At 43.3% G+C, this 17550-nt stretch overlaps 3 protein-coding genes across 6 annotated transcripts; 1 reads left to right on the top strand and 2 right to left on the bottom strand.

The window, feature by feature from the left end:
- The first annotated feature begins 206 nt into the window (after positions 1-206).
- On the top strand, positions 207-2368 carry LOC105703557 (protein ANTAGONIST OF LIKE HETEROCHROMATIN PROTEIN 1). Of its 2 annotated transcripts, none has more exons than XM_023434011.1 (4): positions 207-293; positions 536-994; positions 1109-1340; positions 1516-2368. In XM_023434011.1, the coding sequence occupies exons 2-4, from the start codon at positions 648-650 to the stop codon at positions 2215-2217; spliced, it is 1281 nt and encodes a 426-aa protein (XP_023289779.1). In that variant the 5' UTR covers positions 207-293; positions 536-647; the 3' UTR covers positions 2218-2368. The 2 variants fall into 2 exon arrangements, with proteins under 2 accessions (XP_023289779.1, XP_023289781.1); XM_023434013.1 differs by lacking the exon at positions 207-293 and adding an exon at positions 320-424.
- On the bottom strand, positions 2362-3981 carry LOC105703559. 3 transcript variants are annotated; one of them, XM_012432046.2, is made up of 4 exons: positions 3880-3981; positions 3603-3804; positions 3096-3273; positions 2362-3022 (listed from the first exon to the last, which is right to left on the bottom strand). In XM_012432046.2, exons 2-4 carry the CDS (start codon positions 3778-3780, stop codon positions 2716-2718), a joined length of 663 nt encoding a protein of 220 aa, XP_012287469.1. In that variant the 5' UTR covers positions 3781-3804; positions 3880-3981; the 3' UTR covers positions 2362-2715. The 3 variants fall into 3 exon arrangements, with proteins under 3 accessions (XP_012287469.1, XP_012287470.1, XP_012287468.1); XM_012432047.2 differs by having other exon boundaries at positions 3900-3957; XM_012432045.1 differs by lacking the exon at positions 3880-3981 and having other exon boundaries at positions 3603-3873.
- A 1194-nt stretch (positions 3982-5175) lies between these two features.
- Positions 5176-16927, bottom strand: LOC105703498 (U1 small nuclear ribonucleoprotein 70 kDa). Its single transcript, XM_023433983.1, is given in 9 exon segments — positions 5176-5799; positions 6964-7310; positions 8246-8489; positions 14437-14463; positions 14466-14510; positions 14866-14947; positions 15668-15730; positions 15815-15997; positions 16647-16927. Coding segments are annotated over 9 exon segments (1293 nt in total). The 5' UTR covers positions 16791-16927; the 3' UTR covers positions 5176-5641.
- Between the last annotated feature and the right edge of the window lie 623 nt (positions 16928-17550).

The following is a 17550-nucleotide window of genomic DNA, read 5'->3' on the forward strand; positions in this document are numbered from 1 at the left end:
GAAATTCCGTGAGCTCCTCATTTTTCACATTTTCACTCAATTTGCTTTACGTAATAGACCCCCTTGGTTTCTTACTATTACTTAGGTCCGTGGTTCTTTATCTTATGAGACTGTCCTACTAAGCGCGTCGAGCAGCGGTTGGTGTCACACTGAACGCGACGCGGCAAGGCTTTGCGTCAGGTACACGTAGTGCCTGAATTTGGGGTGTCACATTAAATGCGGCGCGTTGTCTGCGTAATTTGTATGGTTTATAACTGATCGCCAAAGCAAAGAAAATGGAACAAATACAAAACGTAAGTATTAAGCTATATAAAAAGTTTAACGTTAAGTATTGAAATCAATGAACGAATAATTTGTATTAAATACATAATTTGTATGGTTTATAACCGATCGCCAAAGCAAAGAAAGTGGAACGATTACAAGCGTAAGTATTAAGCTGTATAAAAAGTTGTTTAATGTTAAGTATTGGAATCAATGAACTATTCGTATATCGTTCTCACGAAAACAAATAAACCATTTTTATTTCTCTTTTCAGAAATTCTACTGCGGCTAGAGTACAATAAACACATTTTCCTTCATCTGTAAGAAAGTGGAATACATTCTGTATTTTATTTACCGTGAGGTTAATTCTTTAAACGTTCGGTATCATGGATGCGTGGAGGCGTGCACGTCGAAGGAGTATAATACTAATGTTACTAATGGACGCTGAGCTGCGTTTAAACCAGCAAAGAGTTGCTCTAAGAGAGCAGAGATTGATAAAGAAACGAAAGCTGTGGGTTAGGCCGATATTTATGAACAGGATGCAACAAGGCAATTGGAATCGTCTCATCGAAGAGATGCAGCTATGGGATTGCGAAACGTTTTTTAATAACATGCGAATGACGCCTCAAACGTTTAGTACTCTTCTCACCAAAGTCGGACCAAAAATTGAACGCCAGTCGACAAATTTTAGAGAGACAATTCCTGCAGCTGCCCGATTAGCACTCACGATTCGGTAAAATCTGCATTAAGTAAACGATAACAATGTTTTGGGGTTGCTTTATGGAATAATATTTCTATTTACATCGTAACCATGGAAGAGGTGTTATAACGATTTTTTATTTTTCAGTTACTTGGCTACTGGCGATACGATTACATCAATTGCACTGTCCTACCGTATTGGAAGAAGTACCGCGGTGGCAATTATTCCCACTGTTTGCGAGGCGATTTGGAACGCCCTCGAAGAAGAGATGTTACAACCATCGGAGGAACATTGGCTTCAAGTTAGCGATGAATTTGAGGAGAAATGGAACTTCCCTCACTGCATCGGAGCTCTCGATGCAAAGCACGTTGTAAACACAGTGAGTATCGATTCGTGCTTAAAAGCATATGTTTGTTGGTAGAAATTATGTATATATATTTATTCAGTGTAATTCAACATTAATTTTCTGAGTTTCGAATCGACTGGTTTAAGGAAAGCTTCATCTTACTGCTTATTAATAAAGGATTTATTTATACGTTCGAAACTTCTTCCAGTTTCCACAACATGCCAGTTCTGATGCCGACAATCATAAAAGTCAACACAACATTATTCTAATGGCATTAGTTTCCGCCAGCTACAAATTTCTGATTGTCGACATTAACACCCAGGAGAGGGATAGCGATGTAGACATTTTTGGAAACTCCCAAATGGGCCAGATCTTTTATAACAGTGAAATGAATTTGCCAGAACCGTCACCCTTGAGTGAGATTTACTCTGAAAAGATGCCCTATTGTATGGTAGCGGATGAAAACTTTGATTTAACTGAATTCTGCCTGCGACCATACACTGGAAGAAGTCTAAGAGAAGAGGAACGGATTTTTAATCACCGTCTGAGTCGTGCTCGACAAGTTACAGAGAATGCTTTCGGTGTTCTTGCTTCACGCTGGAGAATTTTTGGAAAACCCATGAATACGTCTTTATCGACGACCCAGAAAATTATGAAAGCTACCGTCTGTCTGCATAATTTTTTAATGCCACATGATGTATACTGCGGGCAAGATTACGTTGATCAAATAATTAAAACAGGGGAAGTTATCGAGGGAGGTTGGAGGCAATATCTGGATGGGAACGGAGCATTTCAGGACATTACGGTTATAGGTGTGAAAAGTTATTCCAGATATTCTGCTCACGTAAGAGACTATTTTATGCATTACTTTATGGAAGACGGAGCTGTACCGTGGCATCAAATTATGTAGTATTTATTTTTAATCCTGTATATTATTGTGTAATTAAAGAATCTGTGTCGATAATTGTATATTTACATGTAATGAATTCTAGGTTATGACTTGTATATTAAATGGTAATCATTCACATCTTGAAAGATGAAATAAAAGGGACTATTTATAATTATACTCGTTTATTTTCTCCATTGTATCCAGGTGGTAATTTGAAAATATTCAACATTGTCTGAAAATGATAAAAACCACAGTTCATCTACATAAATTTTAACCTCATATTCTATACTGCGGGGAACGTTACGATGATTTAATAAGTACTTTACGGAAGATTCATTGAATCACGTAGCATTTAATTTTAATTGTGTATATTATTATCGCATGATATAAGAATCTTTAAATGAATGTTTGTGTCTGTATTGTATATTTCTGTGCATGTGACAAATTTCGTATGATCTGTACGTTAAATAGTATTTCTTTACACTTTGACAGGTGAAATAAAAAGAACTATTTGTAATTTTACTCATTTATCCTTTCCTTTGTGTCCAATAATAATTTCAAAACATTATTCATCATCATCTGAGCCGAATTCATGTCCATTTCTCTTAGCTCCGCTTCTAAATACATACAAAATGCACCAATTCGATCGGGTGGTTGAGAGCTCGCCTCTAACTGGGCTTGGCAATATTGCCTGAAAGGATCTAAGTCCATCGTGTTTCCAGTTTCTGCACTTTTCTTTCTCTTTAACGCGTACCGACTTGACAATTCTGTCGAGCTCGTGTTGAAATTGGTGCCTTCCTCTATTTTCTTTAAATGTGTATTCGCTCTGAAACAGTAACGTAAAGACTAATCTCTACGACGTTAAATATCTCCAACGCATAGGTGAAAATTTGACTTACGGTCTGCATTCGATTGTCGGTATAAGGAATAACAATTGATTATAATACTTCCAAGTTGTTTTATGTAACGCCGACGCAGCACTTCCACTTTTTGGCTTTTTATTACACTCGGCGTACAACTTCAAGAATCGATCTCTTAGACTTTTAAACTTCGCCTGAGAGGTTCCTTTTTCTTTATCTGAAATGTATACAAATCTAGCGAATACCGTGCCAACTCGACGCCACATACATTCGGCATGACGAGTCGAGTCAATGGCGAGTTAAAGAGTAAGACAATTCGATTAACGATTACTTGAATAAATAAATAAGGCGTAATGCAAGGAACTCGGCTTTGTAACTCGCATTCATTTGTACCGACAGCTCGAGTTGACTCAACATGCTCAACTCGAGTTTAACGAGTCAAAATACTCGACTCGTCACATCGGTATACAACTCGGTAATTAACAAAATGGCACGATAAGTGCATTGTATACTTTCTTCGGAAGATTCATCGTGTCTCGTAATTACCTAAAATATGGTCGACTTCGGCCCATAGAACTGACGTTGTCTTGAACCCTCTTTCTTTATAGGGCAATTTACTATTCCAAAGAGGTTCTCTACGGAACACTTCACTAATTAATTGTTCCACCCATTCACTTCCAGTACAGAAAATTACGTGTTGTTCCCCTTCTTCATAATTGTCCATAACTAGGTTACAATAGTCTCCCTGCTGTAAAAGTGCATTTTTAGTATCAACACAGAATATCTGACATTTCATTGGAATGCTTTCAAATGAAATACGTACAAATACTTTCGAAGACTGACCTAAGCGAGACTGTCCCACAGGGCGCGTCGGGTATCACATGAAGTGCGTCGCGTCACGACGCGACGCACTTCATGTTTTGGCGCTGTCTCACTGAGCGCGTTCAGTGGCGCGAAGATCGCGTCGCGTCAACGCGCTGAAAATGAACAACCAATTAAAACTGCGCTTAATCCCCTACTTCACTAAGGGCGTTTACACTTGCGACTTTACCGCTGGTTTTATAAATACAGGCGATGTCACTACTGGTGTTAAATGCTGTGTAAACACAGTTTACTTCGGTTTTAACGAAAACACCGAAGTCTCTACTTTCGGGATTTATTAAACACCGGATTGGATAAATCCTAGTTCGAGAAGCGTTTTCACCTAGTCAGTTTAGTATTAAATAAAACCAGGGGGTCTATCATGTAAAGCAAATTGAGCGAAAATGTGAAAAATGAAGAGCTCACGGTATCACGGAACGTTTTTGGTGGTGAAAATGCGAGACCATTCATATCCATCCTCTGGGGGTCTATTACGTAAAGCGAATTGAGCGAAAATGTGAAAAATGAGAAGCTCACGGTATCACGGAACGTTTTTGGCGATGAAAATGCGAGACCATTCATGTGAACTAGCTCGACACAAATTTTTAAGCGAAATGGTGAAGCATACAAGAAATGATAGGAAAATAAGCGCCATGAGCGCCATCTTCCACGGATTGTGACACCGAAATTCAAAATGGAAAACCTCCTGGGTGTTTTGATTTTAGCCAACAATCGCATTCGGGGACGTAATAACCTTATTAGAAGAAGAAGGGAATTACGTGATGCCTCGGACCCATTATCGTTAGATGAAAGAGAATTTACTAGGATGTACAGGTTAGTTTTTGTTATTCCGAGGTTATATTACATTATTAAACATTGAAAACTGTTAAATAATTCATGCTTACATGACATGATAAGAAAATTATATCGTAGAACTTCTAATTACAGTACATGCTAAAACAATGGGAATACGAGGTCACGAGTGAAAATTTAGTTGACCTGGAAATCACAGATGGCGCAGGGGGTCCCTCTGCAGTCAGGGCCTCGAAAACTACGAATCTAGGGGATTTCTAGTGTTTTACTTAGATTTCTTTATAATTATTGTACGAAAACAGGTGGAATATGCCATTTAGTACAATACTCAATATAATTCGACGATATAGCTCTCACATTTCGATCGGCGTAACTTTATTGCCAACCGGGAATAGAAACGATGGAAGAAAGTAAACAACCACCCACGATCGGCACCCTCGAGTAGTACAGTATGTATACTCAGTTTTTATTCCCGTAAGTATAAACATATACATACAGCAGTCAATTGAAATAAGGTGAACTTATGTACAAATCTGAGATATACGACTGTAATCATAGTTTGCCAGCGACGGAAGTAACATACTGTAAATTTCCGTCCGAGTAGCCGCTACCAGTAATCGTCGGATAAGGAGAATGCCTTTCTTAAGCGCCTCCGCCGTGTATTTTCAGATTTTCACATTTTCACACTTTCACACTTTCGCCTATTCCCAGTATCTCTCGACCCCCTCTATCGTAGATGGTGCAAAGCTAGCGCCTTCCCTTATTATCTACAGTTTGCCAATAAAGATCGTAACTCATAGTCTGCGTCGCGGCGAGAATCTCGTTTAACCATCTATTAACATCAGGAGATAGAACTGTTCCGTGATCGCGCCACGCAGAGCCCTCTCGAGGTCGGGATCTGAACTAAACGATCAGTAGTCCTGGACAGAGTCGTAATTGCTGTACGGCGGCTGTTCCGGACGTCCTTCCGGAATTCTGTATTTCTCCTCGACCTCGTTCTCGTCTTCGTACTTGACTTGAGTGAAATACGAAGTCGACGTCGTAAACGTGTTGCTGTAATCCGGGTAATCTGAAAGATCGACAATCCACGGTTAAAATCGATTACAGAGCACTTACTTCGGATTTATTTGAATTTTCCCGCGTTAGGGGGAATTTAAACCTCCCCCAAATCGGTCGACTTTAACCGCTTGACTACCAGAGGTTTTTAAAGAGAACAGCGCAACAGCTCTCCTTTTATTCTGCGTCGAAAAATTCGTCTAAGAGATGCGCTTGGAAAGTTGACCGCGTTTTTTCGATATGAAATCTGAGGGGCGCGAAAGCGGCGCGTGGGATTCAAATGACTAAGAGAGATGGAGAGATGATTACAGCGCCGCCACCCGTTGGCTAACGTACTATCGAGCATCGAACGTCCGTATCCTTCTGGGCTTCTGTGGAGACTTCTGAATTCCTTGGTAAAGGCCAAAAAATTCAGGAGTTCTCTAGAAGCCCAGATCCTATGTTAGCGCTTGATGCGGTAAAAGTTGGAACTAACAAACTAGAAGTGGGGGTAAAAGAGAGATCGCATATGTTAGCCAACGATATCTCACATACGGGAAGAAGAGAGACACATATAGAAGAGCGAGTATTGGGTGTAAGATAAATAAAGAATGAAATTCGCTGTATATCGCCATAAGATTAAGAGAGATGGAGAGATGATTACAGCGCCGCCACCCGTTGGCTAACGTACTATCGAGCATCGAACGTCCGTATCCTTCTGGGCTTCTGTGGAGACTTCTGAATTCCTTGGAAAAGGCCGAGAGATGGGACAAATGGCGAGGGCCAGTACTTTGAATAAATTATCTTTTCGCTTTCTAGGAAAAAAGAAAAAGAACAGCGGATTTACGCTTATACACCTGGTATAAGTGGCGTTTCGTGGTCGGTCAGTATAGTCACTCTAGTGTAGGTGGCGTTTCGTGGCCGGTGAGTATAGTCACCCGTCGTAGGGAAAGGGTTAATATAGGGTTCCAAAAAGAAATCCAGCAGTCCGATGGCGCCCATAACGTTAGGACGAGCTGATGATGATAGCAGTTGCCAAGGAGAGGACCGGTTGCAAGCATAGGCATTCCCGGGGCTTCCCCCCGGGCAAAAGCACCGTCATGGGGTTTTAGTGGGTACAAATCCTACACTACCCTTCCGAAGGGTCTCACGAAGGTTTCACCGTGTAAAAAAGAGAGTTCAAGAAAGCGGGAGCTACCATCAAGCGGCTCCTCCTTGATGCGAATCTCCTTGGTGTCCTCTTCCTGGCGGTCGCCGCGGTCCTTGCGATCCCTGCGGTCGCGGTCGCGGTCGCGCTTGTCGCGCTTGCGATCCCGGTCTCTCTCTCTGTCGTTGCTGCGCGACCGTCTGCGCTTGCGCTCTCTGTCGCGGTCCCTGTCCCGGTCCCTGCGCTCGCGCGGCCTCTCCTCCCGCTGGATCTCCTCGATCTCGGGGTCGGGCATGCGCTCGCGACTGCGCCTGCGCTTCCGGTCACGTGACCTGCTCCGGGATCTACGCTTTCGATCGCGCGACCTCCTCCGGTCCCGGTCGATCCGATCTCGATCCCTAAAATGGAAAAATGTATTTACTCATCATGGACTAGAACCAACATGCCGTGGTCCGTCCACGTTTCCGATGTTTTATGCTTCTTGGGGGGGGGGGTTAGAATCGAAAATGAAGAGTTTCGGGACCTAGCTCGAACAATTTAGAATACCGTAGAAATGGAATATTATAGAGTCAGGTGGGAAACTATGGAAAATACTTTGGCTTGTCTCGTGGCTACCACGTGTCTTTGGAACCGAAGTTTAGTTCCAGCTAAACGTCACAGAGGTCCCTCTGCGGTCGACCAGAGCCTCGGAAACGATAAATCGAGGGGATATCTGGACTTTTACTTAGATTTCTTTATAATTATTGCAGAGAAACGATAGATGGAGCATGCCATTTGGTCCGGTATAATTAGACCCAACAGTCGATATGGAATGAACGTCGGCAACGTAGGTATTTAGAAAAATCTTCGATACCGACGTCGACCAAGTTCCCCGACGTGTATCACTTCGCCTTAATGAATGATACGAGGGGGGTGTCCCAAAAGTAATCGCAAGGAAAGTAAGTAATAAAGGATCTGGGCATCCCTTAGCAACCGTTGCCGACTCTAGGCGGAGCGTCCACCTGGCGTGTGCGTGCCCCGGGTGTCACACACACGTTTCGGCGCCTAGCCGTTGTGTGAGTCCTATACGTGGAAAATACCCACACATTTTTCGCCCGTTGCTACACACAGCCCATTATGCGTCGCGTCTCCCTCATCCGAGCGAGGAAGTACGTTTTGGTTACCTCCCACCGAATGCGATGCTAATGCCACCTACCGGTGGAAGTCATCGTCCCGACTTTGGTGGTGAACGCCGTCAAAGAGAAAAGAAAAAAACCGAAAGAAAAAAAAAAAAAATAGTGGAACTTTTGAGATACCCCTCGTAGAAGCATCGAAGATGCTTCGGGATACGTACCTTTCTCTGTCGGATCCACGTCCGCAGGCTTCTCTCTCCCGCTCCAACCGGTAGCGTTCCCTTTCCCTCTCGTTGTCCTCCCTACCCGAGTGTTTAATGTTAACGTCGGGTCCTCCTCGGCGGGTACCACCGAGACCGCCTCCTAGTCTTCTGGGCAGCCATCCCTTGACCGTCCTGGCCCGCTCCACATCAACCAACACTCTGCGACCATCTATTTTCTTACCATCCGCATGCTTATACGCAGCTAAAATTACCAAGCTTTGGATTACGACATGGACGCCTGCGGACACACCTACCTACGGTAGAGAGACGACGTGTAGCAAGGTAATCGGTGCTAATTGTGCATTCGGGGCAAATAACTGGGAAGTCCCACAGAAGCCCAGACCTTATCCTACCGCTTGGCGGCATAAAAATGGCCGACTAAAGTGGTTAAAGTGAGATAACGCGTGTTAGCCAACGGCATATCACTAAAGGGAGGTAGAGAGACGCATATAAACGTGTGTGGGAGATATAGAGAGGTGATCGCAGCGCCGCCATCGGTTGGCTAACGTACTATCGAGCATCAAGCGTCCGTATCCTTCTGGGCTTCTATGGAGACTTCGGAATTATGCGACTCAGGGACTCTCTGGGATAGGTATGGCTTAGGTTATGGCACACAGGGCTGGGTAACTTTGGGTTTTTCGAGAGTTATCGCGTATATTACGTAAACCGCGTGGTTTGCCACAGGAAATCCTGGAAAACCAGTATATTACACGTTTCCAATATGGCGAACGCCGTAGACGTGCGATACACGGCATCCGCTAGGTTGATTAACGTCTTTCACAGCACACATGTAAACGCGTCGTCATTTTCACGGAACAGTTAATTGATTTGCCGCTTGGGTTGGAATATCCCTTAGAATTTTAACTTTTCAATATGGCGGATGACGCAGATGCACGATATGCGTATCCGCTAGGTTTACAAACGTCTTTTGGCGCCCGTGTAAACGCGTAAAAACGTTGGAGGAATAACTTCCCGCTCGTGTTGAAAATCCTTTCGACTTATCCCTGTTTAATATCGATCTTTCAATTGGACCTCTCATTTTATATTTAGAAATAGAAGGGCGTAATATACTTCGCCCACTCGTAGAAAACTAGGAACGTATTATACGTTGTAATATACGCGGAGAAAGCCATGTATATTAGATGACATACAGGGTTTGTCCTAAAAGTAATGTCAGTGATTTAATCGCGAAGCGACTATACGTCGCAGTGGTTGGCCTAGACAGCTAGAAAAATTCAGAGCCCCCCAGAACCTCCCAGGTCCTCGAAAACGTTAGAATGGCAATCTTCAAGAATTTTTTTCCATGGCTTAGATTCCTCGGAATGGGTTGCATTAATTTGTACAAGTAAACAGAGGGGAGTACTTATGATGAGAATTTTTTGGGACCGCTGGGAGTGACCTTGGCAGCTAGAAAAATTCAGAGCCCCCCAGAACCTCCCAGGTCCTCGAAAACGTTAGAATGGCAATTTTCACGAATTTTTTTCCATGGCTTAGATTCCTCGGAATGGGTTGCATTAATTTGTACAAGTAAACAGAGGGGAGTACTTATGATGAGAATTTTTTGGGACCGCTGGGAGTGACCTTGGCAGCTAGAAAAATTCAGAGCCCCCCAGAACCTCCCAGGTCCTCGAAAACGTTAGAATGGCAATCTTCAAGAATTTTTTTCCATGGCTTAGATTCCTCGGAATGGGTTGCATTAATTTGTACAAGTAAACAGAGGGGAGTACTTATGATGAGAATTTTTTGGGACCGCTGGGAGTGACCTTGGCAGCTAGAAAAATTCAGAGCCCCCCAGAACCTCCCAGGTCCTCGAAAACGTTAGAATGGCAATCTTCAAGAATTTTTTTCCATGGCTTAGATTCCTCGGAATGGGTTGCATTAATTTGTACAAGTAAACAGAGGGGAGTACTTATGATGAGAATTTTTTGGGACCGCTGGGAGTGACCTTGGCAGCTAGAAAAATTCAGAGCCCCCCAGAACCTCCCAGGTCCTCGAAAACGTTAGAATGGCAATCTTCAAGAATTTTTTTCCATGGCTTAGATTCCTCGGAATGGGTTGCATTAATTTGTACAAGTAAACAGAGGGGAGTACTTATGATGAGAATTTTTTGGGACCGCTGGGAGTGACCTTGGCAGCTAGAAAAATTCAGAGCCCCCCAGAACCTCCCAGGTCCTCGAAAACGTTAGAATGGCAATTTTCACGAATGATGAGCGATATGTATATGGAAGATCCAAGAAAGCCTGAGACTAAGGGAGGATCATCATAGGTATCTACCCTAGTAAGAATTAAAATTGGTAGAGTTTCGCGCCAAGTTCATTTCAACAAGAAACTCGTATCGAATGATGAGCGATATGTATTTGGAAGATCCAAGAAAGCCTGAGATTAAGGAAGAATCATCATAGGTATCTACCCTAGTAAGAATTAAAATTGGTAGAGTTTCGCGCCAAGTTCATTTCAACAAGAAACTCGTATCGAATGATGAGCGATATGTATATGGAAGATCCAAGAAAGCCTGAGACTAAGGAAGAATCATCATAGGTATCTACCCTAGTAAGAATTAAAATTGGTAGAGTTTCGCGCCAAGTTCATTTCAACAAGAAACTCGTATCGACTTAACGGAGGATCATCATGGGTATCTACCCTTGTAAGAATTAAAAGTGGTAGAGTTTCGCGCCAAGTACATAGGACCAAGAAACTCGTGTCGAATGATGAGCGATATATATATATTGGGTTATCAGAGGCCTAACCAAGATATCTCAAACAACCTTAACGGTTGTCGTTAAGGGGTGCCGAAGAGTACACTTTCTTAGAGCCAGCGTACTTAGGATATTTCTTAACTTTCGCTAGGCATATCGGCACGTTAACCTGGCATGTGACAGCGTTAACTATCTGTCATCTACGTCGATGACAGTGACGCACCTGGACATTTGACGAAGCTGATCGCCGACATACGTAGGACCTTTACTTACTTATTCCCCTTGCACTTACTTACTTGCCTCCCATTTCAGTTATCTTCAACCCGGTCATCATGTAGCGAATACGTAATTTGGCGAATATACCCACGTGAGATGAAAGTGCGAGAAGTGAGCGCTCTTTATTTGGAAATATTACTAGACCGAAAGTGCTAATGATCTCGTTCTTTCATCCAGCGAATACGAAATTCGGGGAATAGACCCACGTGAGATGAAAGTGCGAGAAGTGAGCGCTCTCGTCTAAAAAACGTAATAAACGCCCTTTATCTGGCAATACCACTAGATCGGAAATGCTAGTAATCTCGTTCTTTCATACAGCAAATACGTAGTTCGGTGAATAAACCCACGTGAGATGAAAGTGCGAGAAGTGAGCTCTCTCTTGAAAAATACCCTATAAACGTCCTTTACTTTGCAATATTACTAGACCGGAAGTGCTAATGATCTCGTTCTTTCATCCAGCGAATACGTAATTCAGGGAATAAACCCACGTGAGATGAAAGTGCGAGAAGTGAGCGCTCTCGTCAAAAATACGTAATAAACGCCCTTTATTTGGAAATATTACTAGACCGGAAGTGCTAATGATCTCGTTCTTTCATCCAGCGAATACGTAATTCGGGGAATAGACCCACGTGAGATGAAAGTGCGAGAAGTGAGCGCTCTCGTCAAAAATACGTAATAAACGCTGTAGGTGCCGATTCTGGGGTGGTTCCACTTTTTGTGGTTATGCCTCCTTATACTACTTCCTGGTCAAAACCATTGGCCCAGGACCCCCCAGAACTCGTAACGAGATTCTTTGTCAGGTTTCGAGAGGAGGCGGTCCACCCGGCGGCGCCAATGGCCGCGTCGACCAATCAGCGCCCGCCAATGGCGTCGCCTCTCAAATGTCCAGGCGCCGCGTCACCTTAGGTCTAGGCGGTCTTAATCTCGAGAGAGAATAAAAAAAAGTATTAACAGATACAAAAGATACCTACCGCGGCTACTTACGTTACGTACGGACAGTTTAACACAAATCTTAGGAGATACGTCTTAAGGTGACACGAAATGGTCACTCTATATCTATGAAACGCAAAGATATATCACTTTTCTCCAAACTGGATGCACCAAATCATTTTAAACTTCAGCACGTGATTACGAAAACCCTAAGGAAGAACGCGGTGCTCGTGAAGTTTCATTTACAATAAAAAGAAGAAAAAAAAAAATTGTTTATTTACCCCAGACTAGAACCAATACATTTTTTTGTTTTCTTTGGGAAAACTGTAATTTCAGGAGCACCCCGTTCTTCCACAGGGCCTCGATAATCACTTGCTGAAGTATTTAAATGATTCGGTGTACCCAGTTTGGGAAAAAGTTTCATGAACGTCTTCACGTTTCATAAACACAGAATGACCCTTTCATATCACCTTAATTCGTTAAATGAACCCGTAAGCGAGATACGGGAGGTTAGAGATATTGGAAAGATGCCCACGTCTCTCTTCGCGCGCATGCGCGTGTTCGGTCTCCGCATAACCTCACTATTGCGTTTACCTGGTGCGCCATATTTCACTCGTTACTTACAATCCGACCGTGCGCAGTATTACCGTATCATTTTCGTTTCCATTACCCTTAACGTTAATCATTTCCTTACCCTCGAAAATCTCTTTCTCCCTTTACCTTCTCTTTATCTTTTCCTAAGCATACTCTTGGTCACAACGGTAACCCCAGGGCTGATGTGCTCGAATCTTTATCTTCGTTTTCCTTTTTTCCCCTTGTTTGCCATCTATTTTACCTCTAATCACACTTTTTTCGCGCAATTAAGGCGATATGAAAGTATTACCCGAATCGGACGTGCCGATTAGTTCCGAATCTTGCCACTGGGAACATGGAGGCGCTAAAGTAGGTCCCGAAACGAGTATTCAAAATGACGTTGCCACCAAAAAGTGCATGGATGAATTTTAATTTATCGACGTCGATTAAATATCTCAGCGTCTTTCATATCATCTTAAATCGACGATTTTAATCAATTGAATTAAATCATCTCAACCCTGGTCACAATATTGCCTCTGTCTGCCGTCAGATGGCCGTTATTTTTATAAATAAAAATCCATTAAAGTAAATCATCTCAACCCTGGCCACAAGTATTGCCACTATTCGCCGTCAGATGGCCGTTATTTTTATAAATAAAAATCAATTAAAGTAATTAATCTCAACCCTGGTCACAAGTATTGCCACTATTCGCCGTCAGATGGCCGTTATTTTTATATATAAAAATCCGTTAATTCAAATCGACGATTTTAATTAGTTCAACCCTGGTGACAAGTAGTACTACCGTTCGCCGTTAGATGGCAGCGCGGTGAATTCGAAATTAGCGTAGTAGTACCATTCCCCCTTAAGGACGTCCCAAAAGGGAAAAAAAAAAAAAAAAAAAAACAGAAGAAAGCCAATGAAACGTTGATGATTCTCTATTAACCGAGTGAGAACGCAAGGGAGATCTGACTTTCTTCCCTGAACCTTTCCTCCGAGCTTCCCCACCGATCGATTCCATCGTAGCAGAGATGAGCGAGGAGACGTTTCCCGCCATAGTTTGAAAGGGAGGCGTGGCCCCCTGGCGCCCTCTACCCCCTTTACACTCTGTCAAAATAGGAACTACTTTCACAGGGGCGAAGTCTTCACGATCGGTAAAACAGGGTATACGTGGGTGCCGCGTCGTAATCCCAATCATCCACGCATAACAACTTAAATCAGTATTCGTGGCCTTCTTTCCTAACCTACGTTGACCCTGATGCTAAAAACAAAAAGGGGATAACTCAATTCCACCGATCATGCGCTGTACTTGAAATCTGCATACGGGTATTTCTTTATCGACGGAGAACATTTCGCCCCTTTGAAAGCAGTTCCACGGCGCTAGTGAGCCGTGTCTCATTTTATAGAATGGCGTGAAACATCTCCCCGCTCATATCCGATCGCATAAAGTAGCAGAACGCCCGATCATAAGCCCCAGATAAATCGGCGAAGACCTTAGCGCGGCGCTAAAGTAGTAACCGCGTGTAATCCGCGGCGAAGAATCCCGCGAACCAGAGGGCGCCACCTCCGACTCCCTCCTTAAGGAAAGAAACAGAAACCCGCGGTATGGCAAATAGGGTCTCGATAGTAGACTCTAACAAACTTCGTTGTATGTTGGATCTTACCACACATACAAACCTATCATATCAGGCAGGTTCAGGGATTTTGCATGGAATAGTGAACGGCACTAGTTGCCGCCAACGGCCACCGCGCTGTACCAAGAACAAGATAAAAACTGCATTAATCAAGACAGCCAATATTTCGCTTTGGGTTGGTTGTGTGGTTTTTTTTTTTTCTTTTTCTTTTTCTTTCTCTCCCTTTCTCTCTATCTCTCCCTTTCGCTTTACCAGACAATGAGAGATCGGCGGATCCCCGGACGGTTGCATGCCGGGGACCCACCCAGGACCGAATTGGTGCTCGACACACCAACTAAAAGGCTTTTGACTAGAGCCCCACACATCTAGATAGACATCTAAGTGACGCTAAGACGAGACCAGGTCTCGGGGGGCCACGAGGTCTCTGGGCCACTTCAAGAGGAAACGGGAGGCTGCCCTTCGTTTTACTTACAGTGCATGTCCCTCTCGTGCTCGTACTCGATGAACGCGTAACCCCTCGGCTTGCCGTTGATCGTATTGTGGATAACTACGATCTGGAAATAAGGGATAACATCGATTAGCCGTGGTTATAGTGGGTAGTAACATCCCTTGTCCGCGTTTCCATCTACCGAGGTTGAATCATCGATTACCTAGTAGGTTAAACCGTCGATTTCCTAACGGTAGGTTAAACAGTCGATTACCTAACCGTAGGGTAAAGCTGACGTCTAAATTAATTGTGGGTTAAAGACGTAAATGTTCCACCGTATTTATTTAGAGCGGGATTACGTAAAGTTGACTTCTAAATTAATCCTGGGTTAAAGACGTAAATGTTACACCGAATTTATTTAGAGCGGGATTAAGTAAAGTAAAGTTAACGTCTAAATTAATCATGGGTTAAAGACAGGATTAAGTCAAGTTAACGTCTAAATTAATCATGGGTTAAAAACGTAAATGTTTCACCTTATTTATTTAGAGCGAGATTAAGTAAAGTTAACGTCTAAATTAATCATGGGTTAAAGACGTAAATGTTCCACCGGATTTATTTAGAGCGAGATTAACAAATCGTATACACCGCTCGAAGTAAGTTGAATCGTCGGTGAACGTGTACGCATAATTGGCTGGTACTCTGAGGGTAGATTCCGTAACTTTGGCGAGAGTACTCACTTCTCGGATTGTCATCTCACGTGAGTTTATTCACCCGAATGGTTTCGCTCAATTGAAATAGTCAAAGCATTATTTGGGACGAATATTAAACAAATGCAAATATTATTTACCTTTTTTACAGGACCATACACCTCAAACTCCCTTCTAAGCTTCGACTCTGATGTATCGTAGTTCTGTAACGAAACAAATGAGACGAAGTTAGTACCCGACATAGCAGGTAAAATGTTGAATTTATGAAAATGTGACATTCAACTTACAATGCGAGCTACAAACAGCGTTTTAAATGGATCCGCCGTCACATTGGGAATCCCAGCAGGATCCCATACTGCAATTTCCTGTTCAAGTTTATATGCAACTTGCTCGGCACGCTCTCTTCTGCGACGCTCCAGACGCTCCTCACGAGTTTCCACTCGGACAGGAGGAGGTGTATCCTTGGGGTCCTGGGAGCAGAAATTATTTGGTAATTATGCATAAAAAGGTGATGCTCTCCGATGTTCGTACCACTTTGATATGTACTAATGACATATATAACTTTGATATTTGATATTAATTTCCTCTGTAAACACATTGTAAGAAAACCAATATACTACAAAAAATGATCCACATGTTCATCGATTCGGTATTGACCGTTCCCTCTAAAAACATATGGAGAAGTGGCGCCGCATACATCCATGCATCGTTTACATACATATCTTTATATATTTCCCTCGGAAACATATTCGCAGTTATATATCGTAACAAGATGCATCGACGAAGACCCCAAACCATTTATAACCAAAATGAAATAAAAGAACGAGTACAAAACGTATCGACAGAAAAGAGTATCTACTCTCCCCGCTAAACATATTTATACCCGTGACGCCGCACGCATCTGCATTGTTTACACATATATTTATATATTTCTCTCGGGGACATATCGGCAGTAGCATCAGAACAGGATGCATTAACGAAGAGCCCAAACCGTTTGTACCTAAAATGAAACGAATTAATGAGTGCAAAACGTATCGGCAGAGAATGGGCAAAAATTAACTTCAAATTTAATACATATAATTGGATGAGAAAAATTCCCAAGGGCTCGTCTCTACTTGCCTCGAAATATTTGAGGAAAGCCCCGACGCCGACGTAGCCCCCATTCTTCTTCTCGTGAGGGAGTTTACTCGCCGGGGGCAAGTACGGAATAGGGTCGCGGGGAGCAAACAGGGCCAACAAATTCGGCGGCAGGAACTGCGTCATGCTGAAAAGATCTTCGAATTATGCTGCACTCGCTGGAACTGAACGCGCACTATAGCCGGTCGATTCGCTCCCGAAATCGAGTCCAACACATCCTCGGAACTCCGACTTTACAAAATGGCGCTACACTACGGCTTCCCGTTCCGCGACGACCGCGGAGTTAAGAAGATCCAAGATGGCGCCCCCAGGTGGAGTTTTGTGGCGGGCCCGGGACGAAGTCCTGCCATCGACCACCAGGGGCGTAGCGCGCGACGAGTGCGATGCGTTTAGGACGGGGCAAACTGCGTTACCCCGTGTGATATTACAGTACTTACCTGGAATGAAAAGACGACTACGTCGGAAAGTGTTTGAAAAACGGTTGAAATTCAAGAAGAAGACTTTGTGACCAATTCTAGAGCGCACGTGGAAATCCGATCCTTTTTCTGCCCTCTGGTTTCGTACGTTAGCTTTCACCGTTTTTTGCCCCCAAGGGCGGCGCAACGAATTTCTGGTAGGGGCTCGCGCGCTCGCGATGGCGGTGCCATCTACCAGTTGCCGTTGGCGGCTCACGTGTTTGTACATCGTGCTCTTAAATCCGGGATTAGCAAATCTGGACCCAGTAAATCCGAGTTTAAGTGTCGATCGAAGCGCCAGGGTCGAATCTATATTTATTAATGCGATTTAAAGGATCTGCCCTCGATAAATCCCGGATTTAGTGCGATGAAGACGTAGTTAATATATCACGATGAAAAGCGGGAAATTTAAATAGGACTCGTAAAATAAC

Source organism: Orussus abietinus, unplaced genomic scaffold (assembly GCF_000612105.2).
Source record: "Orussus abietinus isolate OABI.00-Male unplaced genomic scaffold, Oabi_2.0 scaffold83, whole genome shotgun sequence".
Lineage (NCBI taxonomy): Eukaryota > Metazoa > Arthropoda > Insecta > Hymenoptera > Orussidae > Orussus > Orussus abietinus.

Bases quoted from the DNA above. Each gene is read 5' to 3' on its own strand.
- LOC105703557 (XM_023434011.1), top strand. From the start codon at position 648: ATGGATGCGTGGAGGCGTGCACGTCGAAGGAGTATAATACTAATGTTA. The intron at 995-1,108 runs GTAAAATCTGCA...TTTATTTTTCAG, and splicing joins CGATTAGCACTCACGATTCG to TTACTTGGCTACTGGCGATA. The intron at 1,341-1,515 runs GTGAGTATCGAT...AACTTCTTCCAG, and splicing joins CAAAGCACGTTGTAAACACA to TTTCCACAACATGCCAGTTC.
- LOC105703559 (XM_012432045.1), bottom strand. From the start codon at position 3,852: ATGAAATGTCAGATATTCTGTGTTGATACTAAAAATGCACTTTTACAG. The intron at 3,274-3,602 runs GTAATTACGAGA...TATACATTTCAG, and splicing joins CGAAGTCGACCATATTTTAG to ATAAAGAAAAAGGAACCTCT. The intron at 3,023-3,095 runs GTAAGTCAAATT...TTACTGTTTCAG, and splicing joins CCGACAATCGAATGCAGACC to AGCGAATACACATTTAAAGA.